At 42.4% G+C, this 25,852-nt stretch overlaps 1 protein-coding gene across 25 annotated transcripts in view; it reads left to right on the top strand.

Annotated features, from left to right (window-relative positions):
• LOC126394778 (calcium/calmodulin-dependent protein kinase type II subunit beta) overlaps positions 1-25,852 on the top strand; it is a 125,687-nt gene that overhangs the window by 35,035 nt on the left and 64,800 nt on the right. For 16 of the 25 annotated variants that reach the window (XM_050051840.1, XM_050051835.1, XM_050051838.1 and 13 more), the window contains exons 6-11: positions 6,630-6,702; positions 19,602-19,704; positions 21,324-21,407; positions 21,569-21,663; positions 24,154-24,276; positions 24,459-24,542. In XM_050051840.1, coding sequence (XP_049907797.1) covers positions 6,630-6,702; positions 19,602-19,704; positions 21,324-21,407; positions 21,569-21,663; positions 24,154-24,276; positions 24,459-24,542 — 562 coding nt within the window. Of the gene's footprint in view, positions 1-6,629; positions 6,703-15,214; positions 15,288-19,601; positions 19,705-21,323; positions 21,408-21,568; positions 21,664-24,153; positions 24,277-24,458; positions 24,543-25,852 lie in introns of all 25 variants that reach the window. The other 9 variants (XM_050051849.1, XM_050051847.1, XM_050051846.1 and 6 more) reach the window with 1 other exon arrangement.

Raw genomic sequence — 25,852 nt, 5'->3', positions numbered from 1 at the left:
CGCAGACCTCCGCTCTGTTTTTGTTAGCCGAAACCATGTCCCTCAGTGGAAATGAAACTTTTATTGACTTTTATGTCACAAATAAGACACAAAAATTGTGACAATAAAGCCTCCACAAAATATCATTTTAAGTCTTGTGTGTGATTTATCCTGGCTTCATATGAGTAGAGGAAAAGTCTGCTAGCCTCTAGGCTAATTTATACAGTGTAAATTGCCATAGGCTTGTGCTAATAACGTTAGCATGTTGTATTTGTTTGGAAAACGTGTTTAGTATAAGACAGTTGTTTTGTTAGTGAACCTTGTGAGCTGTAATGGAGCTGAATTTAGTTAAGTTGCCTTTGTTAAATGTTGCAGTTGTTCCTGGCTTTATATTAGTAGAACAAAAGTCTGCTAGCCGCTAGGCTAATTTATACAACGTAAAATGCCATAGGCTTGTGCTAATAACGTTAGCCTGTTGTATTTGTGGGGAAAATGTGTCCAGATAAAGACAAGTGCTTTGTCTGTGAATGCTGCGAGTTATAGTGAAGCTGATTTGTCTCTATTAAGACATGTTTAATGTGTGTTTAATGTGTGTTTTGGATCAACTGAACTTAACAGTACTTCACAGAAACCCTGACGCTGATGCTGTTTTAGAGGTGTAACTGTAGACTGACACAGACACACCACAGCACAAGTATAAACACTCACAACGGCGTAGGCAAAGACTCTGCATAGAGCTGACACACAAGTATAAATCCAGCTTAAGCGGTACAAAGACAATTTGCAGTTGAACCTTGATAGTGCATCTGTAGAACTGCAACCGCTTTTTTGAGTCTTTTACATTCAGACAAACTTTCAGCTTTGTCTTGGTTTTTCGGTCAAACCATGAGTGGCGAAAGGCTGACTTCTTCTGTTTGTGGCTTTTACAAGGCGGTCCTTGATTTTAAATACGATGTGTTCAAGGTAAAGGATTTCAGTTTGCTAATTATCTGGGATTTTTGCCCATTCCTCTCCTGTGCGCTAAGGAGGACAGTTGCTTTGTCAAAACTGCATATTTAGTTGTCTTCAGCAACTGCCAGCAAATTTCTCCTTAAGCTTGAAGCCATAGAGTTTCTGTTCTGGCTTTGGTCCAGTCGTTTTTGCAAGCTAACAAAGGCCTGCTGTTTGATGAATGCAGAAATGTGTCTATGTGTCATAGTTGTTTCCTTTTTTACAGTTTTGAGGACAGTTACAGTATTTTACTCTGTGTGTGTTTGAGTGTGTGTGTAAGCTGCCGTGTACCTGCAGAAACGTATGCTACAGTATTAATAACTGCCCATCTGAACTCCCACGTGATCGCTGTCTTTTCCACCCACGGTGTAACCCTTGCCGTACTTATCTTTTATTCGTGCACACAGACACACATTCACTTTTCTTTCCCCTCCCTTCACTTATTTGAATGTCAGTCATCCAGGCCAGTCCTTCCCTCCCTCCCACCCTCACTCCCTTGGAGACCAGCAAGAATTGGGACTTTAATTAGCTACGATAATTAGTCTCACAAGCACACACTCGCGCACTCACACAGACCCCAAACTGTGCTGCATCACACCTTGTCGCCCCCTGTCAGAATCTATCAGAGTGTCTCCTCAGTAGTGTTTGATTGATGGAGACCATTATGAGCAGGGAGTAAATTACACCTGAAGCTGAATCAAGGATTTTTTCCTCACCAGGGAGCAGACAGACTCAAAAAGAAAGTTGCGATAACGCAACACTGTTGATGTATGAAGTTGTTGTGGTGTGGTGCTATTTTTCTCCACCAACCTCTGACTAAAATATCTGATTTTTATGCTACGAGATGCAGCCATTGAAAGTTTATGCTTTAGTTTCCATGGTGAAGTGTTATATCTCTTGTTTGTACGTACTTATACTTTCATCCTTGCGTTTATTTTGTTGTCACACGGCATTGAAAACATGGAAGGAAACAGGATTATTTCCCCCATTTTTATTCTGTTTAGGAAGTATTTTTCATTACACACAAGCATGGTCACGCTTTATTCCAGTAGAGTGTGTACTTCAGTATTGAAAGCATACACAGGCATGTCAGAGGCAGAGAAGGTGCCCTCTCTTGACACACAGACTGGCTCTGTATTTGATTTTCCTCCCAGTATCACTTTACTTTCCTGCAGAGAACAGTTGGACATTGTAGCTCAAAGTGCTGAGCAAGTCACATTTTTTGGCAAGTGTGACGAGCGCTGCACTTCTTTCCCTCTTTGCCCCACCAGGAGTTCACAAATGACCGACTCCCTTGGAATGACATAATGGTTTTGGACAGTGAGAAATTAGAGGCGCACACGAACGGACAAATAAAGGAGTGGGATGGAGATGCTCTCCTGTTTCTTAATGTCCAGCCATGTGTCTATGCACGCATACAGTAAAGTTTCCCATCACTTTAACTCATTTATCCAGGCATATGCTTGATGCTTTCCAAACAGACAGTCCGTTCTGTCGGGGACCTGAGCTGAAAGTGTCTTCAAAGCCATATTACATTGACTAAAAAAGTACTTTTACCTTGTTGACCATCTGAACAGCTGCTGTTCAGCGAAGTGAAATGAATGTTACTGCTGGCCAGTGTATCGATAGTATATTAATACTGTGATATGACATTAGATGTCTATTCACCCATCCATCCATTTTCGCGGGGCAGCAGGCTGAGCAAGGTGCTCCAGATGCCCCTCTCACCAGCAACACTTTCCAGCTCCTCCTGGGGGATCCTGAGACGTTTCTTGGCCAGATGTGATATGTAATCCCTCCAGTGTGTTCTGGGTCTGCCCCGGGGCCTCCCATCAGTGGGACTTGCTCGAACCACCTCTAAGGGGAGGCGCAGAGGAGGCATCCTGATCAGATGCCCGAACCACCTCAGCTGACCCCTTTTGATGTGAAGGAGCAGTGGCTCTACTCCAAGTTCCCTCCGGATGTCTGGGCTCCTCACCCTATCTCTAAGGCTGAGCCCAGCCACCCCACAGAGGAAACTCATTTTGGCCGCTTGTATCCGTGACCTCATTCTTTCAGTCACTACCCAGAGCTCATGACCATAGGTGAGGGTTGGGACGTAGATGGACCAGTAAATCAAAAGCTTTGCCTTCCAGCTCAGCTCCCTGCAGATGCTGTGCCAAACCGCCGATCCATCTCACAGTCCATTCTACCCTTACTTGTGAACGAGACCCCGAGATACTTGAACTCCCACGCTCGGTGCAGTTGCTTACTCCCAACCCGGGGTGTGATTAGATGTCGTCTTAGATTTTGGATGGTGTGATATAAGTGTTGCCCTTTCCTGGTTTTAAAGGCTGCATAACAGCAAAGTAGTTTTCTGAACTTACCAGACTGTTCCAGCTGTTAGAATATTTGCCTTTACCCACTTAGTCATTATATCCACATTAGTTATGATTATCTATCAAAAATCTCATCTCATTGTGTATATATTACTCTACAATACCCTATCGTTGTACTATCTAGGGCTGCACCTAAACGTCGGATAATCAAATTTTCAATTGGAGACCCCTCAGTTGACTGAGACTGCCTCAACTTTTTTGTGTTGTTTTTTTATGTCAGCCAGCACGCCCCCAGTTTGGAGAAGCATGGTGGAGTCTGACATAAAAGCTAAGCAATGTACTTCTGCGGATGGGGGTCAGCTACAAAACATATTTTAGCCACCTAAAAAAAAGGTCAGCCTATAAAAATCAAAATCAGTTTAAGTGTACACTGTATTGAGAGTATTTTCACTGCTTCATCTTTCTGTCAGACAGCAAATTCCAACAGGGAAGCTGTTAACTATATGCTCTCTCGTCAAAGCCACCAAACTTCATTGAGAAAAACAGTAATTTAAGCTCACTGTACTGAGGAGCTGATGGTCTACTGCTGCCTCAATCAGTTAGTTAATTTGTGTTATTGTGTGACTTGAATGAACCCAAACTAACCCTTTTAAACTCCAAAGGCACACTGGAACACAAACTAACTAACTGATGGAGGCAGCAGCTCCTGCGTCCAGGGATTTTAAATCAGTGTTTTTCTCAATGGAGTCTGGCTTTGAAGAGAGCAATGTAACAGCTCCAGTTTCTGGTCATAAATCACTGTCTGACATGAGGGTGAAGCAGTGAAAATACTCTCAGTAGCCCTTTTTAGATAGGAATTGTGCAAATTTGCAGGAAAGCCCAATCAGTCTTTTTTCAGCATTGGCAGTATAAAAAAAATTGGGGAGTGCAGCAAAATGCCACCTGCCTACTTTTGTTTATACAGAATGTGCCTTTTTCGGGGCAATGGGGGGCGTGAGCAAGTAACAAAACATGTAGCTCAGCGTGTGATGTAAACAGTGACGTGGGAGGGAAGCCGCGGCTGGTCAGGCAGCGATTCTCTCGTAAGTTGGCCCGTCCTTCACCGCCCCCCGTCATCTGACGGTTAATGGCCTCTTCGTTTGCGAGGACAAGGAGGGCGCNAGCAAGTAACAAAACATGTAGCTCAGCGTGTGACGTAAACAGTGACATGGGAGGGAAGCCACGGCTAGTCAGGCAACGATTCTCTCGTAAGTCGGCCCATCCTTCACCGTCCCCGTCATCTGATGGTTAATGGCCTCTTCATTTGCGAGGACAAGGAGGGCGCGCAATTCCTTGTCTCCCCAGTTGCTCATCTTTACAGTGTCTGTCAGGTTTGNAACGATGTGTAGGTAGACACACTCGGGGTGGGGGCTGAGCGAAAAAAAAAGCCCAAAAAAGTTAATAACTTAAAAATTATGGTGAAAGGGTAGTTTCCTGCAACCCTACAATTAAGATAAAAATATTCACAAACGAAAAAGCACTTCTGGATGCTGATAAGTAGTGTTTAACTTTTGATTTAACATAAAAAATTAAAACCCTCGGCGCGCACTGCAGCGCAAGCAGACAGATGCGCGACTCAGAGCAGCATGTGTCACTGACACCAGACTCAGAGCACAGTGGACCGGTGGAAAATGTCCCCATCAGCATATTATTTATATCAGTAAAATCTATTTTATCATTATTTTGAGTCACATTGTTGAAAGAATTTAGTCGTCTGTGTTCAAGCAGGATAATAGGTCTCCATTCATTGCACGTCGGGCTTTCTGTTTCCTTGTCGGAGATGTTTTCTTTTTTAATAACCAACCAAAAACAATCAATCAATTAAAAACAACTGGAAACTGGAACATGAAATCTTATATGCCTAACAGATATTGCTTCTCGTTCTTTGAGTTTACATATGGCTAAAGGGGAAAAAAAACAACCGTAAACAGACCGCTAACGACAGCTTGAAGTGGCGATGAGGTCTTAAGGTTTTTTTGGAAGGTCTTAAAAAAGTCTTAAAAAGGTATTGAAATTAAATCTGGAAAAAAATCTGGCAGTGTAAAAGGGGCGAAAATGGTATACACTTAAACTGATTTTTTTTAGGTGCATGAAATAAGTTCTGTAGCTGACCCGTCCACAGCAGTAGATTGACTGGGGGCATGCCATCTGACATCCACTGCAGGTAGTACACTGGCTGTGGATAAGTACCTCACACAGCCCCACTTAAAAAAATCTGAACTATCCCTTTAAACCAAGAAACATCCAAGAAGTGAAAGATCAGGATGTCTATGCAGTCAATACAAAGTCTCAGCCTCTGGTGTTGAGTGTAGCATCATAAACTGTGTGCATGTCGTGTTTTTGTAAAGATTTGTGTGTAAGGCGTGTGTGCGTGTGTTTGTGAGGAAGCATGCACATATTATCTCTCTCATTCTCTCTCTCTCTCTCTCAGTCCGCCCACTAACTAGACACTGTGTGGGTGTGGATCCTGCAGGCTGCCTGTCTCTGTGCGCCTGCTGTTAGTCACATATTGTGCACATTACACTGTCATTGCACCAAGGCTGCATACACACACATTTAAATGTACACACACAATAGAGTGAGTGAGGTAGGTGCTCGTATCTCTCATGCAGTGATGTGTTTTGCTTTTAGTGATGGAAAAATAGCCTGGCATCAGCCCACCAGTCTTCTATGATTCAGTCTCATCCTATACATAAGTGTTCCATTTCTTTCATGTATTATCTCTCTTTGCCCTTCAAAAGCGTCTTCTCTTTCATAATCTGTCACCTCTTTTTTTTTTTTTTTGGGTCTCCTCTCCTCTCCTCTCCTCTCCTCTCCTCTCCTCTCCTCTCCTCTCCTCTCCTCTGTCGGTGTTGTTGTGATTTTGTGTCTGGCAGGTTCTTCTGTGGCTGCTCTTGTCTCTCATCATGTTTAAAAAAGCAAAACGAAACGTTTTTGTCTCCTCCACCCGCATTCACCCACCCGTCCCTCCCCTTTCAACATCTCTATATGCATCAATCGCCCTCTCCTCCTCCTCCTCCTCCTCTCTCCTCTCATTTCTTCTGACATCTGTGTCACATGGCCTCCTCTAATCTAACCTGCCATTCTCTCATATTTAATTTTATCTCATTCATCTTGCATTGGCCCTGCCCGTCACTCTGTTCACCTGGCATCCTCTTTCTTCTCCGTCACCCCTCTCCCTTCCATTTCTCCACCTTCATCCCTCTCTGTGCATCCCCATGGTCTATCCATCTTCATCCCTCCTCCCCCCCTTCCTCCACCTCCACCCCCACTGTCCCTCCTCTCTCTGTTTTGTCTTCACAGTCACTGTATCCATCAGATTCTAGAAAGTGTCCATCACATTCACCAACATGACATAGTGCACAGGGACCTGAAGGTTAGTATATGTAGAGGAGCATCTGCATCCCTGCTTCCTTTCCCTCCTCCGTCCCTTTCCTCCTTCCTCCCTTCCTCCCTCCTCCTCCGTCTCGTCTCTTCGTGTCGTCAGTTGCTGTTCTAATGTCCGCCTGTCCGACTTGTCTCTCGGTATGCTCTCATGTTTCCTTCTTGCTTTTTTATTATATGGTATTTTATTTTTTAACTGGAGGACCCTGGCCTGCCTCACCCACCCTCCCCGCTCCACTTGCCCCCCCACCCCCCCACCCCACCCGTTCTCTTTACAATCATTTGACAAACATTATAAAACTCCTGTTGCACTGACCGACAACCAGATCAATCAATCAACGAGCCTTTATAAACACATAAACAAACACATAAACAAACCTTCTACAAGTGCAATAAATATCCAGTGTTTACACATACAACCATCAGTCTCTCCCACGAGGCGAGTTAAAAGAAGCCACAGTCACATTTACATTGATTTTTTTCTTCCCCCCCCGTCCTCCCTTTCCTCTGGCTTTGAGTCGTTTAGTTTATTGTATTGATCCAAGTAGTTTCAAGCCAGCCTCATTCAACATCAAGTGCATCTCTGTGGTGTTTAGAGATCTTGGTTCATGTGTCATGATATTCTTTCAAGCGTCTCCTGAGCTGATGCTTTTATCTTCTGTCTTGAATTATACCTCAGAATAGTCTCAAGTTAAACCAACAATGTCATCATAAACCCTCAGGAAGGTTTCAGGGGATGATGTCTTCTCTCTGCACATTGGCTACTCTTACTTTTAAGCTAATCCCAACAGTGCTGCGCCCTTCAAAATATCCTCAACCTAGATTTATAGAAGTTAAACCCTCCCATGCACACTCAGTTTACACACATTTTTAAATTCTTACATGTGATTTCATCAAACTCAGTGAGTAGCATTGTCACACTGTTGTAATCAATGAGTACTGACTGCTACAGCAAAAGGAAACATAAACTGATGCTGTTTTCTGAAAAACTGCTGCCTCATGATGATCACCAGCCGGGGATCATAATTAAACCGTCATTTTGATTGTCTCTGCAGCCCTTATTTGATTAGTTCTTTATTAGTATATTATGTGAAAGGTAATTTGTGCTCACACAGTATCTGTAACTACCACAACAAGAAATTTTACAGTGGCTTACTGAAGGCTTGAAGGAAATGGCCACTTTAGAATGAAAATACAGACAGTAGTTAGGCCAGTCGCGATATGCGGTAAGTCGGTTAATTGTTCCTAAACCAAATGCCATGCCCCTGTGTGGGAGTGTTTTGGATTTAAACCAAATGACAGAGGGGAGCCCAGTAATTTGGATGAGCCGGTGTGCCGGGTTTGTTCTAAAACCATCTCAACAAAAAGAGCGAATACGACCAACTTAACTGCACACCTGAGAGTGAGAGACTGACAGTCTATTTTTTTGTATTTATTTATTTATTTCGATATTTTTATGTGTAATTTCGGATATTTAAATTTTCTTTTTTGCATTCCTAAATATTCTTGTTAAATAAATGTTTATTTCTCTTTAAAAGGGTGTACTTGCATCAATATGCCTTTATTATCATTATATAAGTTTAAAAAATGGTCTAAAAACAGCAAAATTACAACAATAATAAAAATGGTCTTAAAAGCACAATATTACGCAATGTTATCGCTTATCGCAATAATTTCTGACGCAATTAATTGCCCAGCATAATTTGTTATCATGACAGGCCTAACAAAACTTACTGACCCTCATGCCGACAAGAAGTCCAGTGTAGTTTTTTTAATCCACAAAACTCGTTCGGGGCATCGGAGGATAACAGCTAGCCGGAATAACAGCTACACTTGTCTTGAAGTGCACGGATCTCACATTTTGAAAATGTAATAAAACGCTGTTAATATATTTCAAAAACTTCAGAACGGCTCGTCCGTCATAATCCAAGTGCTTTGAAGCCGCGGCATGCAAAATTGACTTGAAAAGACGTAATTTACTCCACTTTTATAGCATCATTTCTCACCGTGGTCAGTTAGTCTGCCCTGCAGGAGTGCTGTTTACATGGCAACTCGCGCGAGACTCGAGAACTTGCACCACCACTAGCCATCAGCTAGTCTTGCGTGAGGCTAACTGACCACAGTGAGAAAAGATGCTATAAAAGTGGAGTAAAGTCAAGGTCAATTTTGCATGCCGCGGCTTCAGGGCACTTGGATTACGACGGAAGAGCCGTTGTGATGTTTTTGAAATGCATTAGCGGAGTTTTATTACATTTTCAAAATGTAGGTTATTCTGGCTAGCTGTTATCCTCCGATACCCCGAACGAGTTTTGTGGATTAAAAAACTACACTGACTTCTTGTCGGCATGAGGGTCAGTAAGTACTGTCTGTATTTTCATTCTAAAGTGGCCATTTCCTTCAACACCTTTGTGCCACTCTTATGTATGTAAGAAACAAAAACTAATAAAAGATGTTTTTAGTGTGTCAAAGTACAATTTTATTGTTTGCTTTATAAATAGTCGGTGTCTAGTCATAGTTAGGGGAATGCTGGGAAAGCGTGGTTTTTAAACTTACCCCAATATCAGTACCATACAGCTGTTTACATGATAGACTAGCATGTTTTAGTGAATTTCATGCACGTTTTCGAGACAGTATATCTGCGCTAACGTTGCTCAAGGCCATGTGTGCTATGTTTCGACCATGTGCTATGATGTTATCAAGCAGGGATTTAAAACCTCATGAACTACAGGTCCTTGGAGGCTAGATTTTTACTTGTAGCTGAACAATTTCATACTGTCTGGATAAAGTGTTAGATCAGTTTTTGTTAAACCAGAAACAGCGCTGAATTTGTCATCTCCAACCTCACCAGACTCCATTTAAATAAGCAGTATCTTTAGCATGAATACAGCCAACACATTTTCACTTCTCAGTGGCTGAATTAAGGGTTTATTTCAACAAAACCAATTGGAAGATGAACCAGGATAGTTACTGTGAGTTTTATTTTGTCATCTTTGAATGAGATGTGTTTTATGATGATAAAGTTACTCTTTATTTAAATGGAGTCTGGTGGGTTTCACAGTAACAATTTTGGAGCTGTTTCTGGTGAAACTAAAAGGATCGTACTCTTTAAGAAAAAGGTCTGTCTCTGTAAAGATCCAATAATCTTGTCAAACCCTTCGAGCCTATCAGTGGCAAAAACAAGCTCTTTAAGTGGACGTAATTTGAAGGTGGGAACATTCCCTCAGTGCAGTGGTTCCCAACTGGTCCAGCCACAGGGTCCAGATTTCACCTTACCCATTAATTCATGGTCCACACAGTTTAACACATTCAGCGTCATACTGGCATTTTTCCCATGTCGTCGAGCTAGTTTGGTGTCTCTGTCAAGTACCAATCTGTTGGTCTTTCCTTCACAGCAGGAAACAGCACGTCAGAGTAAAAGCTTTGTGCCAGAAAGTCACTATACTTAAAAATAAAGTGTGTTTTTCACAAATTTGACATGTTTATGAATGGACCCACAATCCACTTTTGGAGCGCGACCCACCGGTTGGGAATCACTGCCTTACTAATTTCTAAAACTTAGACACCAAAACATGAAAATAGTGTCCAAGTTGAAAAATAACCTGTGAAGCCCTCCGAGGCAAAATGTGATTTGTGATATTGGGCGTTCTAAGTAAAATTGAATTGGACTGAATTTGTTTTCCCCCTCTGCGTTAAAAGATGTGATGTTTCAGGAGCTTTCCCATAAATACTGACTGTATCTATCACCAAAATCACAATATAATATTGTATTATAATGTTTCTATGGTTCCAATTAGCAGCCATATTGATATTGGTGGAGTTAGAGTAGCAGCTGTGGTGGTATGAGAAGTTGCTGTTACTGTGGATACATATATTTAGATCCTTAATGGCGTTTCTTCATTAGATAATACTGAAAATACAGATTTTTTTTTTTTACTTCAAGCCATGCATTTATAGCAGTTCCTTTTATTTACAGTGTACTTTTCATTTGCAGTTTATCTCAAATGCTACAGACTTTAAGATGTAGCAATACAGTTATTTATTAGTTCACAGAAAATGGCGTGCTCAAAAACCAGGATAAGCGTGTATTTTACTGTCATCTGCACCATTAGATTTCTCCAGAACAAGAGTGAAAACGAGAATTATTTTAATTCCTGTTTGCTGCTGTGATCTGTGGATCTAGTTATCCAGTCCCTCTTTGAAGACTACCGTGAAGTGGGGTACAGATTACATACGTACACAGAAGCACAGCTCGTATACAACGTGTGCACAAAGCCCGCTTTTTATAGACGGTGTTGTTAAAGCAAAGGATGAGCAGGAACACCACAGGATGGATCTTAAAATACAGCAAATATTGGGTGTGATATCCACGGCATGACCACCCTTAACTGCTAACTAACACAGGAACGTTTAGGATGAACTCCTTCCATCAGACACAAACGCACACATGCAGAGGATTCTCACCCTGCGGGTTACAGAGCTCAACAGCTGACAAAGTGGGGGGAGGGTGGACACACACACACACACACGCTGAACTGCATGCAATGAGTGTGCAAGAGAACACGCACGCATTCATAGATGGAAGTCGCTGTAGCCTCGACAGCACATTTACAGACACATGCAGCCACATGCTCGTGCTGGCTTTTAGAGACCACTCTGCACACACGCCCAGCTCTTAGTATTTGGGCTGTAGATGTGACCTGGCTAGTATTTATTCATTGGGAGACCTTTAGAAACAAGACACAGGATTCTAATTTATAGCCCTGAACTTTACAGCCATGCCAGTCCATCTTTCTCTCTCCTACTCTCTCTCTCTGTTTGTGTCTCACTTTCTGTCTCTCCCTCTCTCTCGTTTCTCTCATGTTCTAATATTTCACGGACCCCTCCTTTATTGCACCTATTACTGTAAATCAGCCTTCGAGGTCCTGTGCGTTTGTAGGATTAAGACTGCCCCCTTTTTACGGCTCAGTTTCTGAGCTTAATTGTTAGGCTACAAGTTTACTGATGATATGATAGCAAGAAATCTTGAGATAATTTAAAGGTGCAGATTTCTTGTCTCAGCTGCATTCATCCAAATCTTCATAGAAATACAGTATGTATGTGGTGTACAGTGCAAAACATCCAGAACTACATAAAATATTAACATAGTACTCACACAAATCCAGACGGCAGGATGGATTGGCTTTTCTATACGATGCAAGTGATATCAAGAAGACCATGTAAATAACGCAAACTCCGAGGCCACACACAAGAAGTAATCCATTCTATTTACATTGTATCTACACACACACACACACACACACACACACACACACACACAGGGATTCTCCTTTATCTGTCCTCGCAGTTTTCAAACACAGAGGTCGGCAAGCTGCTGTTTTGCCATCTGGCAATTAGACTAAGCAGTTTTCCATATTCAAATGATTTTCTGTCTGTGACATCACAATTCACAGCTGTTCAAACCGAGTGTTTGAACTCGAGTGTCTGAAACTAAAGAAAACAACAACATATGAGTATTTAAGTATTTAATAATTATTAATTTCTGGTGACACATTCACAGTTAAGAGCTGACGTTAGTTTTATGACTGTAGGACCTTGACTTTTGTGAAACATTGCTAAACAGCAAAGGTGTTTTTTGCCATAAGGTGCAATTTAATGACTGAGCATAATTTTTAAAGGCACAAACACTATAATAATTTGTGTTACAGTACTCAATACACATTTATCTGGAAGAACTATGGCACATTTATTGCCTGTGTTACCCATGAAGTAGGGCTGCCCCCGACTAAGAATTTTCCTAGTTGACCAAAAGTCATCATTTAGTCATTAGTCAACTAGTCGCCTGCATTTTTACGATATTGATTTGATTGTTAAATGATATATTTTGGGCGGGGCAACACAATGGTTTGAGTTGAAGGTGTGAGAAAGAATGGTATCAGTAACATTGTTAACACTGTGCTACATTACAGAGAAATACAAAACTGTACTAATGAACCTTCATTAATATNACTGCTGAGCGTGGACACTTCCTGTGTCTGTCCTTTCAAATTAAATTCCCACATGGTCCAGTCATATAGGTTTAGATTTATTTTGACAAGGCGCAGCTCCTAATAGAGTTCCACGTTTGTTTTATTTCTTTTTTCTGTGAGTACACAACCAATAAAATCTTGCCAACTATTGATCTTTCTGGTCGAGTATTAGGGGGCAGCCCTACCATTAAGTGAGTTTAAAAAACCCTCAATATTCTATCTTAACATCAAGTTGTCAAATTAAGCTGCTGAAATTACTTGGTAAATTTTTAGTGTATCTACTTCTCCTCATCAAGACAGTCACTCAGTGATTTGTCATTTCACACAATATCTTATTTCAACTGTATTTAAACTGCAGAATTCCCTTTAATATATGAATATGAATTAAACATTATTTCCAAAAGTGTAGGTGGAAAGAGCAGTAGTGCAGTAAGAGCAAGAGAGCATCATTTTCCATTATCCAAAAGCTTCCCTTAAGCTGCACTCAGACCGAAAACAGGCCTGCGTTCAAAACACGTGAGGGGCTGCGTTGGTGGAAGCGTGCTGTTTGTGGCACAGGTGAGACGATGAAATATGATCCAGGTCGTCAACTTTGAGTAATTAATCCACGGGTTTAAAGGCTTATCAGACACCAAAACTCTGCACAGCAGTTTATAATAGGATTTTACTGCTTTGGAAAGTTATTATGTGTCAGTCATTTTATCTTTGAGTGCGATGCTCAGCAGTTAAACAGTAGAAATACACCATTTATGTTACAAAGTATTTTACCTATTTTTAGCCTGCGCCTCATCAGCACCTGGCCTCATTAAAGTGAATCACAGGGCTGCATTTCTTCACGCAGTACTGTGGTCTGTCTGAATGTGGCCTTATTCAAAATCCTACATGTTATGTGGCTACTTTGAATCGTCTGTTTGGGCCTCCAATAGGAAGAAATCCGCCTCGTCCAAAATGGATTTTATCTGGTATGATTCTGAAGCTTTCTCTTTGATTCCTAAAGGACATTAATTATTGACACATAGTCTGTTGTAGATGTTATATTTGTTGACATCATGTCATATGTTGTGCATTTGGAATTAAAATGTTAAACACAACAGAAATGTTAGTGTCACAACCCACAGCTGTTTGTAAACAGTCATGGGGTGGACTTTTTAATAATTCAAAACAACAAAAGCACAAACCTCACTCTGAACTTTGATGACCTCTGACTTTGTCAGTGCACAGGAAGCGCACATGCACGCTCAGGCTTTTATCCACACACAATGCCACATCCCCAACAGCCCAGGTGCTTGTGCTCATGTGTGTGTTCATGCATCAGTCCACACCTCCCACAGCTGGACCCAGGCAAAGTACATGTCCCCTCGCACACATGTACACGTTGTCTGTCTCATTACATATATACTGTATACATATATTTATATATCCGCCTTCCCTGCTCAGATACAGTACATCATCTGGTTTCTGCATAGACTCAAATCACAATCATCCCTCAGCGTCTCTCACACTGTTTTTGAGATTTGCCTTTTTATTTTTAGTGTCCGGTAGCGCACTGACATCAGAACGACAGCACTTGTCGGCAGAGGCCAGCTAGGCTGGCAGTAGACGTGGCATTGATCCCAGACACATCTTTTAAATGTATTAATTGCACAATGACTCACTCCTTCCCTTACCTCCTTCATCAACGCCTTCCGTGCCCCCCTCCTCCCAATGGCCAGCCACATTCTCACACCCTCTTTCATCACCAGAGGTCTGCTGACTAAAACACGGAGGGAGGTGGGGTATCTAGAATCCAGCTGCAGCCAACTGTAAAATGTCTTTCCTAGATGAGCGTGTCCATGGATACATTCATCTACGAAGAATAGAGTGTCTAAGACCGAGATCATAGAGAATAATATCCACTGGTTAGTTGCAGGATAGATTGTCTCAGAGGACTCTTCTGTTGCAGTGCACCCACAGCTACGCCCCTTTCATGCCAACCAACTGGAACCCAGAGCTACAGCCAACTTCCAAAAACCTCACTCATTAAGGCTGCTGTTGACATGTGCTGCTCTATAGGGTGTTAGATCCAGCAGGAAATGGAGCGAGCCAGCATACAGCTAATGTTTGTGGTACAGCCATGTATTGTGAGGCACATCAGAGAAAATGTTTGTGACCTATGAAATTCATATTGCAGTATGCCTTCATTTGGGCCGCAGTGTTTAGCTAACGTAGCCTATCCGAGCTGTTAAAGTGGCTCCATTTGCATAACCCAGGGTGCGCTTAGCTGTGGGTCAGCCGAAGCCAATAAACGGTGAGAGTGTGACGGCTGGCAACAGAAGAGCCCTTTCAACCCATGTTGTACCCCTTAATCCCCTCCCACTCCTCCATCACACCTCCCCCCACCTTCCCTCCCCACACCCCTGGCCTGTGCACGGGATTGTAGCGCCGCTCAGACTAACATGCGCCCCCCCCCCACCCCCCTCCCTTGGTGTTTGCATGCAGTCATTGCATCCAGCAGATCCTGGAGGCGGTGCTTCACTGCCATCAAATGGGCGTGGTGCACCGGGACCTGAAGGTGAGTGATGGGGATCATCTTGCTGTCCCTTTAGAGTGTGCTTAAATATTTGTGTAAGTGGGGGGGTTGTTGGTGTGGGTGTGTTTTATGTGTCGTCTGTGCAAGTCTGATAAGTAGATGAGAATCTGTAATGTCTGTGGACATAATGTCACTTGCAAAGCCTCAGGACTTAGAGAAGGTTTTGAATCATCATATTCTGATACATAAACAGTTGCTGTCGTCTCCTTATGCCTGCACAATAGTTAGAGATAGGCCAAAGATCCTTTCCCCAGAGACAGAACAGTCCCTACGGCCTCGTGGCCATCACCTCAAGACTGTCAAATACCACCTCCGACCTTTCTCTGGCTCTGCCCTGCCATACACATCCTCCAGCTCTGTGTAGTCACCTTCCTTTCCTGTTGTGTAAACACCACTTCCCAAGGTCTGTGGAGACTTAAAGCATGCAACGCTGGTCATGCTGGCTGACCAGTGCCGCTGCTCTGTAACCTTTTTGGAACAGGACCTTGTCATTGCACAACTAGCCCATTCCTTATGTCTACGGATCCACATAAGATGGCCCAGGAGGATACTTAATCTGACCTCTGGTTCATTTACTAGTCAGAGAAATATGTTAACTATTGATTATGAGACACCCCGTGTGGTTTAGATTGCCTGTATAGATGTGTTAATTACCCTCAGTGCTTCAAATGTGGCAGCTCATTTTCTGTAAGCTGCCATCAATTGTCTTGTGATGTTGTGACATTTATTTATATTGGCTAGCTGGCTGGTAGCGCAGTCTTTTTTTAGGCTTGGACACAGAGACAGTCGCTACTTTTGAACTTGTACCAACTTTCTTAGAACTGTTGTATTGCTTAATAGAAGTATTTTGTAGATGTCTATACACATGCCATATGGTTCAGTGAAGTTATGCTCTTAAAGGGGTAGTTCACATTTCTTGAAGTGGAGTTGTGTGAGGTACTTGATCATAGTCAGTGTTTTACATACAGTAGATGGCGGTCTGGAGAAGCAGGCAGGAGTAATGCCCCAGAAGCTAAGCAGTGTATCGCTGTGGACGAGGGCAGCAGCAAAACGTATTTTTGCCACCAAGTGTTGGCTATATTTAGAACATTTTAACCACTCTATGTTGCCGTCAGACATTTCTGACAGGAAACTGAAGCCATTTTATCCATCTGTGCTCTCTTTGAAGCCACCAAACTCCATTGACAAATACAGTGATTTCATCTTGCATAACATGAAGCTCGAGAAGTTAGTATACCTGTGTTATTGTGTGACTTTGGTGACTTCAAATTAAAACACCAATATAGGTAACACAATGACTATGGATAGGCACCTCATTAAACCCTGCTTTAAAAATCCGAACTATCCCTTTAAGGATTTTGCTGAGCTTGGAATGCATTTTCAGTGAGATCGTACAACAAGCTGCCGCCTTGTTTAATGTGATTGCTGACTGTGAACTACCTAACAACTAAACTGAAGTTTCGCTTAGGTCTGTAGCTTTTTAAATTTGGCATAATGCTGTGCTTGTGTAAAAGTTAAAGCAGCTCCTCAAACACGACGAGCTGTGTGGGAATCAGCGTCTAAACAGACAGAAATCAAACCGCTTTCAGTCCTCTCGCTGTCATGTCTCGTACCTGGTCGTCTTTTTTTGTACGTGCATGCTTGTTTGTCACATCTTGTTTTGCATGATGCACTTTGTCGAGCAGACCTCCTCTATGCAAATGTCAGTCCCGGCATTCCAGCTAAGGCGTGTTGTGTTTATCAGAACTGTTGTGGCCATTTCTTTATTTAGCCGACACGCCTATCTGGTTTCACACCCAAGCATCGGGGAGCATTTCATGCAATAGGTCATAGTGTGATGACTGAGGACAGCTTGGTGACAAGATCCCTCAAATTAGGAATTGGGTTATGCCAAATGAGATGACAACACAGCAAACAAGTGTGTGTGTGCCAGTCCTGTATTGTTGAGACTGTGCAGCAAATATTCTAACGTTTTTTGTTTTTTCTTCTTCTCAGAAATCAAAAGTATATTGCCTCTCAGGTTATATGTCAATCTTGAAGGCAGTATTTTCAGCCTTTAGACACATGTAATGCACGTAATGAAAATTGCATGAATAGATAGCAAGGATAAGTTAAAACGATACTTTAATTAGGGCTGGAAATCAAAGTGAAACGTGTCTGTAACACAGACATAGTTATGTATTTTACAATCAAAGTTAAATCAAACATTTTCCTACTTTAGACTATGTCATGCCACCAGATTTGAGACAAGGTATTAGATGAAGGATTGGTAGATAAAGACAGAGTTTTACTTTAAGGTATTTCTTTCAGGTGTCTGGTTGGTATTAGTATAAAAAAATCAAACTTTACCTTGCCCTGACTTTATGAATTACTTAATTCCTTTAAGTTATGGTAAAATGAGTGCGAGCCAGTTTCTCTTCCCATACTACAGTCTGCTTGAATCCTCTTAAATGAGGTCTACATCCCTGCCACTTTCTCTGAAAGAATTAGTGAGGAATCCCTCAGCAGCTCCAGAAGAAAGAAAGATGGGAATCATTTTATATGAAACACCCACTCGTGAACTGCTCTCGATTACAGCTTTCTGTTGTCCACGTACCCTCCCTCTCAAACTAGTTGCTAGTTATCCCTGTGCTCAGCTGTGTGCATGTCTAAGTGTATGTGTGTGTGTGCCAAAGAGATGGAGAGGGAAGGAGCGCTTCCATCAAAAGCGGTGGTGACTGCTGCTGTTCTGTCTGAACATGTGGCCTGGATGTTTATGCACCTTTTCGATAGAAGCGCATGCTTCATCAGAATTTCCACCCACATCCGTTTTCACGGATTATCTTCCTGCTGCAGTGTTGGCAAGTTCTAACTCTCCTCGTTTACAAAAGAGTAAAGCCTAACCAAGTGGTAGAGCTGTGAGAATATGATGACACGAAGTAGGCACAGCGCCTCAGGATTACTGCTGCGCTCACTCACGGTCTCTCTCTCTTGCTCATTTCCTTTTCTTTTACTTATGGGGCTCAAAGGCTATAAAAGCACACTTTTAAGTATCTGCGCTTTAAATACACAGTATTCCTGCGCCTCTAAACAAATTAGCTGAGGGGAGAGAGCGGAGGGAGGAAGGCAGAGGGTGCAAAGACACACGCTGCTGCAGTGCAGGGGAGGCAGTGACAGAAATGCAACCTAAATATAATGTCCTCATTCTCGCCATGCTGTAAGTTTGCACTTGTGGTGCTGCTCGCTGAGGTACATTTCAGGAAACAACTACACAAGCTAATTGGAAGAGAATGAAGGCTTTGGAACTTTAGTCCCGCGTACAACTAACAGCGTTACTGCTGACATTGTTATATTTAACCAAAACAGTAGCAGAATTACCAGAGTGCACCTGACCCTAATACAAGCAGCTCCAGAGAGGCAGGAATAGTTTTACTGGTAGGTTCAAACCTTAAATGGGCAGAGCCAAAGAACTGAACTTATTTGTTTCGATGTAATGTTAGACGAGAGTTCAGTGAAGGAGGTTAGAGTAGTGTCATGCAAAGCGTAGCGCTCTTGCCATCAACAATGCAATCTTGCCATGCGAAGATCTTCTGGTTACCTTGTTAGCCTAGCTGACCTCCTGAACTCTAAGTAGTCACATTAGCTTATACTTGTGCAATGTGTTTGTTACCCTGTTAGCTAGCTTGGTGACATCACGAGCACCCTGGACATCAGTTAATTAAAAGAAAAAGTTTGCATTTTGTATTAATATTTCCCACCAGAGTGCTTTATTTGTCATTCAAGATTGCCAGTTGCTCTCACAGAGGCAACGATTAAGTGAGAGCTGAGAGAGATGTAGAGAGACAAAATGAGAGAGCAGGGGGCCAGTGGGGATAGCAGCCCATTATTAGAGCCCTCTTCTGACAGAGAATAATGAGGCTGACTGCATTATCTGGGCCACAGCGATGGAGCCTATAGACCACAGCGCACCACATGAGGCTAACACAAAAAAGCACTGCAGACTGACGAGGTTCCGTGAACACATGAAGCTATACAGTACAGTAAAAGTTAGTCCACAGAGTTATTGAACTCACTTTTATTGTATAGCTTTTGTGTGTCCGCACAAGTGATCCAAATGACATCTATGTCTGTGTGTACCTGTGTTTTGTGTGAGTGTGAGTACAGTGTTAAGAATGTTCTTTGTGAACCCAGTTAAAAACTGCATGCATAGCTATCTACCTCCAGCTCCTCCCCCACTAGGACACTGTATGTTATGTACCTCCATCCTTCATTACAAACTGTTTGATAACCTTATTTCTCTCCTTTCCCCGACTGTAGCCAGAGAACCTGCTCCTAGCAAGCAAATGTAAGAATGCCGCAGTGAAGCTGGCCGACTTTGGCCTGGCCATCGAGGTGCAGGGGGATCAGCAGGCCTGGTTTGGTAGGTGCATGAGTTAATCATGTCTGTACTTATTATATACATATCTAAACCTATGACGGGTTTCATTCATCGGGTTTGTTAAACGCTTGAGAAAGGAATAAAGACCTAAGGATAAAAAAAGAGAGTAATGTAGTGACTTAGGAGGGTCCACCCGACAGAAAGAGAGTGACTGAAGTTATTAGAAAATATTCTATACGTAGATAAAACTATATATGATATATAAAAGGCTCAGAAAAGATGTATGCCCCAGATTATGTAAGCATAAACCGACGACACATAGGTAGGCTAATGGGCCTTTTCCACGCAGAGTAAAGCCATGTTGCGCTGATTTGCGTTTCGTTATCCGTTAAGATGTGCCACGCCTCGCTGAGCTGTAGCAGAGATGGACCTTCTCAAAAGTAGGTCCTAAAGCCAGGCCGCCCACCCTCAAGTGGTTAGCTGTGACGTCTCGTTGACCCCAGCAAACACACAACGACAACCGCTTCTCCCCCTCAAACAAGCGTGTGTGTTGCGAGACTCTCCTCACCTCTGTCTGCAGGTGTAGCTTCGAACTGAATCTCTGTGGTTTGGAGTTTAGTTTCTCTCATTTGTCCTGTTTTTACTTTAGATATCTGCTTTATTTTACTGTGTCATGTTCGCTATCCAACATGTTAGAAGTTGTGTCAAGTTGCTGCTCGAAAACTCAACATTTCCTTCTTTGCTGCTTCACAATGAAAGTTTATACATATCAAAATAACAGTGGACTTTTATTGTGAAGAATCTATAGGAAATTAAATGTTATTACTAAATTAGTGGAACTTGTTAGCGGCTTTTCTTCAATAAAGACAAGTCTAATAATTCAGCAGGGAGGAAAGTGAAAGCAGGAACAGCCACAGTGAGATGTTGATGAAGAGCTGCAGACAACAGGCTCTTACTGCACCTCTTCAAACAGCTCACCTCCAACAGGTAGACTTCTTTTACCTGCCCTGCTGTGTGATGGAAAAACACATGCAGCAAAAATAACAGGGGAGTTTAGGCGTGGATTAGCACTCTGCTTTTAAACGTCATCACCCAAGCGAAGCCATCATCAGCTAAAGACACACCTTCAAGACGGTAGCCCTGTTGTAATGGAAATGCAAATCCCTGCTGTGCTGGGCTGACGGCCCAAACCAAACCAAGCCAAGCTAGCCCATGACTGTCGAAAAAGAGCTACGTATAAGCCTGACCCCTACCTGGGCATTTATTTCAGAAGCCATTCTTACGTTATTTCCTATCAGGGATGTCAAACTCTGCATATAGAGGTCCAGAATAGTTTTTGTTAGTACATGGAGATTAAGTTTGAATGTCTCAGATAGCACTGTTGAGGCACACTTCCACATCTCACCTGGATCTCTTCTACAGACATCTGTACCCATCAACAGTGGAGTCTGTTGCTTCCCTCAAGAGATTTGCCAGTAAATCACAATCAACTGACCTTAAAGCCTCAAATCTGTCTTTAAGATCTCTAAGTCATAGCTTACGGAAGATTGACTTGCTTTCTATACAAGCTGATCCAAAGATAGCAGATACACAATCTGCTGCCGTGAGCTTATCAATCAATTGTGTATGTGTGTGTGTGTGTGTTTGTGTGTTTACTGCAGGATTTGCTGGCACACCGGGGTACCTGTCCCCTGAGGTACTGAGGAAGGAGGCATATGGTAAACCTGTGGACATCTGGGCCTGCGGTGAGTTGTACAGAGAGACACACAGTCACTCACACACTTCACACACATATGGCATTTCCTAGATAATTGTACACAAAAACACACACTGAAACACATTTTATAACAAATTGTGCACTTTCTGTGTGTCTGTGTGTCCATATGTGTTTTTGCGTGTGTCTCAGGGGTGATCCTCTACATCCTGCTGGTGGGTTACCCTCCTTTCTGGGACGAGGACCAGCACAAGCTGTACCAGCAGATCAAGGCTGGGGCTTACGATGTGAGTCTCCTCTCCTCTCCTCGTTTTTGCTCTCTTATGTCTCCCCTCCTGCTGTAATGCCCTCCCCTCTCCTCCCACTGCCCTCGTTCCTTTTTGGCAGCGGTTACGTAACTCAGTCACCTCATTCATATTTCAGGGGGTGCAAGAGAGGGAGCCTCACCTTAGATCACATTTAAGTCCATGCCAAATAGAGAGAGAGGCTGTCTGACTCTCTGGCAGAGATTCTGGGCTCATAGGACACAGACCTCGACATTTATGCCTAAACACAACAGGACCTGATGGGTTTAGAGTTCCTTGACAAAATGCTCGGGGCTGTGCTTGGACTGGCCTTCTGATATTGTTGGAAAACACACCCGCAGGAGGCCACAGTGGCTGTGATGTTGAAGGTAACAGACGGCATCCTGGGTCCATATCTGGCCTGTGACCTGTGTGTTGTTTGTTATTCTCTCCCTCTCTCTACGCTTGTGTTTACTGTAAAGCTATCCAACAAATAAATCAGCTTGTTTTTCACACATAATGCTGAATTCAATATGCAAGATATGAAAATCTCAAAGGAGAATTCAAGCTCATCAGACACTGACTACGTTTACATGGACAGAATATGCCAGTTTTTGCCCTTCCTACCCAAGGAGCACTAACTGAGGCATTACTTTACTTACTTGAGTAAGAGTAAAAGAGTATTTGGTGAAAAAACTACTCAAGTACTGAGTAACTGTTGAGTGACGTCTGATTTATTTGTAAAATAAGAACATGAACGTAATCAAGCAATCAAAAATAATAATCTGCAAATTCATGTATTTTAAATGATACCCCTTTAACTAAAACAAAAATAAATTAAATCTTTACAAACATAACATAAATCAAGGCACAAGAAACACAAATATATTCTTATATATACTGTACATACATATATATATATATATATATATATATAGAGTATTGGTGTTTTAAAACAATATAACTCAAGTAAAAGTAAAAAGTATTTTGCATTAAAACTACTCTGAAAAGTACAATTTATCCAAAAAGTTACTCAAGTAAATGTAACTGAGTAAATGTAACTAGTTACTACCCACCTCTGCACGCAATTGGATAGCACGATAGCCAATCAGAGCAAAAAACAAGGTGACGTATTCATTGCACTAAGCCCCATTTGTTTGCCGACCAGTGGGGCTAACTGATATATTATGCTTTTGCTGTATCCCGTCGGCAAAACAGCAAAAACGTCCTTCCTGGAAACGAAGGCTTCTAGGGCAGTCTTCTGTTCCTCTCTCAAGGAAAAAGATAAGTGTAGCTGGCTTAGCGTTTCTTCCAAAGCTAAATTGTATGGACGCGGTCCTTTGGCAGCTGCCATCTTGGCTGTTTACTTTTCAACTCCTACGGCGCAGCGCTGTCGTCATCATGTTACGCCCGATAGACTGATCTGATTGGTCCGATGGTGATTCACCGGGCTCTGCTCGTTGGGGCCAGATTCCCGTGCAGAGCAAATTCGAATTTGCTAGGGGTGGGTGAGTTTTCCACTGACAGCGGACTTGTTCGCCTGTTCAAACACAACTTCCCTCTTATTATTCTTCAACTACCTTCTTAAAACGCCTTTTACATATATGCAAATACCTGTTGGTGTCCAAGTCTTTCATTTTCTGACCAGAAATGTAGGATTTTCTCTTGAGCATTCATTTCTACATCAGCCTTACAAACTGTTGGCTAGTTAGCCGGTGTACAACGCACAGACTGAGGCAGACAAGAGGCAGTGTGTCGCAAGCTGCGGTAAAAACTCCAGTTGAGAAGCAAATTCCAAATGTGCTGTATACATGTCGAAAGAACGCCTAAAAGAATCAATTACTATCTTAAACATTTAAGTATGTGAAATGGAAAAAAACTGTGGAAGTGCTCATTGCAATTTCCCAATGCATTGTCTTCAGATTACGTCCAAAACTCAAAGATATTGACGTCCCGATGTGATCTGAAAGATTGGTATCGGGGGCAATCAAGCCATTCTAACTGACTGGGATCAGTTATATTGAGCTATATAGAGCCTGATCCAGTCCTTACGTCAGCTGTCTCACAGGGGTTTTTTCCATAAAGCTAGAATGCAGGAAGGCGGAGTGCAGCCGCCGTCAGCTCTCCAGCTTTCTGCTGTCTGTCTCCATGTGTGTACAGTAAGAGCAGGGACTGAGCCCCGCCCTCGGAAAAACGCCACACACCGTAAACAATTAATGGGGTATGAGACCATGTGAGCAAAAATGTAATGACTCAGATTGGGACTGGAACTGAATCGGGGCATTCCTGTATTTAATTTGCATTGATACGATGCAGAGTAAAGCAGCAAATTTTCACATTCAAGAAGCTGTAACTGCTAAACGTTTGACTGAAACAGTTAACCAATTATCAAATAATTGCTGATTAATTCTTTGTCAATCATTGAATCCATAAATCAACTAACAGTTTCGTCTCTACACAGAATTATAAGACATGTGAATCTATTTGCCCCAGTTTCCTTCCCCAGAGTGGGACACAGTCACCCCAGAGGCCAAAAACCTGATCAACCAGATGCTGACCATCAACCCAGCCAAGAGGATCACTGCTCAGGAGGCCCTCAAGCACCCATGGGTCTGCGTAAGTGTCCCCTGCTTTAGATAGATGGCAGTTGCTTTTCACACATCTTGTTACGCAACTACTCGATCAAACAAGAACAGAAACATTAATTAACTGATTTCTTCTTGTCTCTTTCTTCCTCCTCTCCCTTAACCTGCCTCTGTTTGTCCTCCTCTTCCTCTTCTTCTTCTTCCTTCTCCCAGCAACGGTCCACAGTGGCGTCTATGATGCACAGACAGGAGACCGTGGAGTGCCTGAAGAAATTCAATGCCAGGAGGAAACTCAAGGTGTGTTTGCATTCTCTCCCACATCTTCCTCTTTTGCTTCATTAAGCTCTCACACGGGATAAAATAACCCTTTACCTTAACCTTATTTTTCCAACCAAAGTATTGCCAAGCATGTTTTTTGCACTTTTCACTGTTGTTGTATGAAAAAGCAGCAAGAATTAAGATTTCGATTGATCCGGCATGTCTCTGGCTTTTTGCATTCAAGAAGAAATGCACACTGGCGAGGTCGGACTTCAGTTACATAGTAAACAACAAAAAAGATAAAATCATTAATTATAAAGTCAGCAAGCAACGCTGAAAATTCAGACAGGGAATCGATTAATTCAACATATCGACATAAAAATGTACCTGTCATTTTGATTGTTGTTCCACACTTAATCATTATAAAAGAAAATCAGCCAGAGGGCCTCGAAGTGCCGGAAACACCGCCGCACAAAAGTTTGGAATGTTTTTATTCTTTTCTTCGATAATTGCTATTTTAACATAAAAACAGTTGAATTCAGACACCAAATGTATAATTTACATGTGGAATAGTTTTGGCCCCGACAAAAGAATTTAGTTGATGTCCCCACTGTGTTGCTTGACAGGGGAGAACACGGTGTGAATTTTGATTTTGAATCTGTTTTCCAGTCCAGAAGAGTGTCAGTGACCCTCGATCATTAATGAATCACAGCAGTGCAACTGGGCTTTAAATATTTAGGGGAGGTTGTTCTTCTTAGGGCCCTCTGTAGTCCACACGGTGGTTACATGAAAAAGGTTTAAACTGTGATTTGTCAGTCCATAGTCTATTCAGCTGATATTCCAACAGTGCTAACCTGAGACTAACATCTTGTTTCTGTTGTAAAGTTTGAAGAATACACTCACCAGCCACTTTATTAGGAACACCTGTTCAGCTAATCAGCCAATCACGTGGCAGCAACTCAATGCATTTAGGCATGGTGAAGACGACCTGCTGAAGTTCAAACTGAGCATCAGAATGGGGAAGAAAGGTGATTTAAGTGACTTTGAATGTAGCATGGTTGTTGATGCCAGACGGGCTGGTCTGTCAGAAACTGCTGATCTACTGGGATTTTCACACACAATCTTGTTGATGCCAGAGGTCAGAGGAGAATGGCCAGACTGGTTCAAGATGATAGAAAGGCAACAGGAAGTCAAATAACCACTGGTTCCAACCAAGGTCTGCAGAAGACCATCTCTGAAGCAACAACACCTTGTCCAACCTTGAAGCAGATGGGCTACAGCAGCAGAAGACCACACCAGGTGCCACTCCTGTCAGCTAACAACAGGAAACTGAGGCTACAGTTCACACA

This window comes from Epinephelus moara, chromosome 8, assembly GCF_006386435.1.
Source record: "Epinephelus moara isolate mb chromosome 8, YSFRI_EMoa_1.0, whole genome shotgun sequence".
NCBI classification, from domain to species: Eukaryota; Metazoa; Chordata; class Actinopteri; order Perciformes; family Serranidae; genus Epinephelus; species Epinephelus moara.
This window is presented reverse-complemented; position numbering and strand designations above follow the sequence as displayed.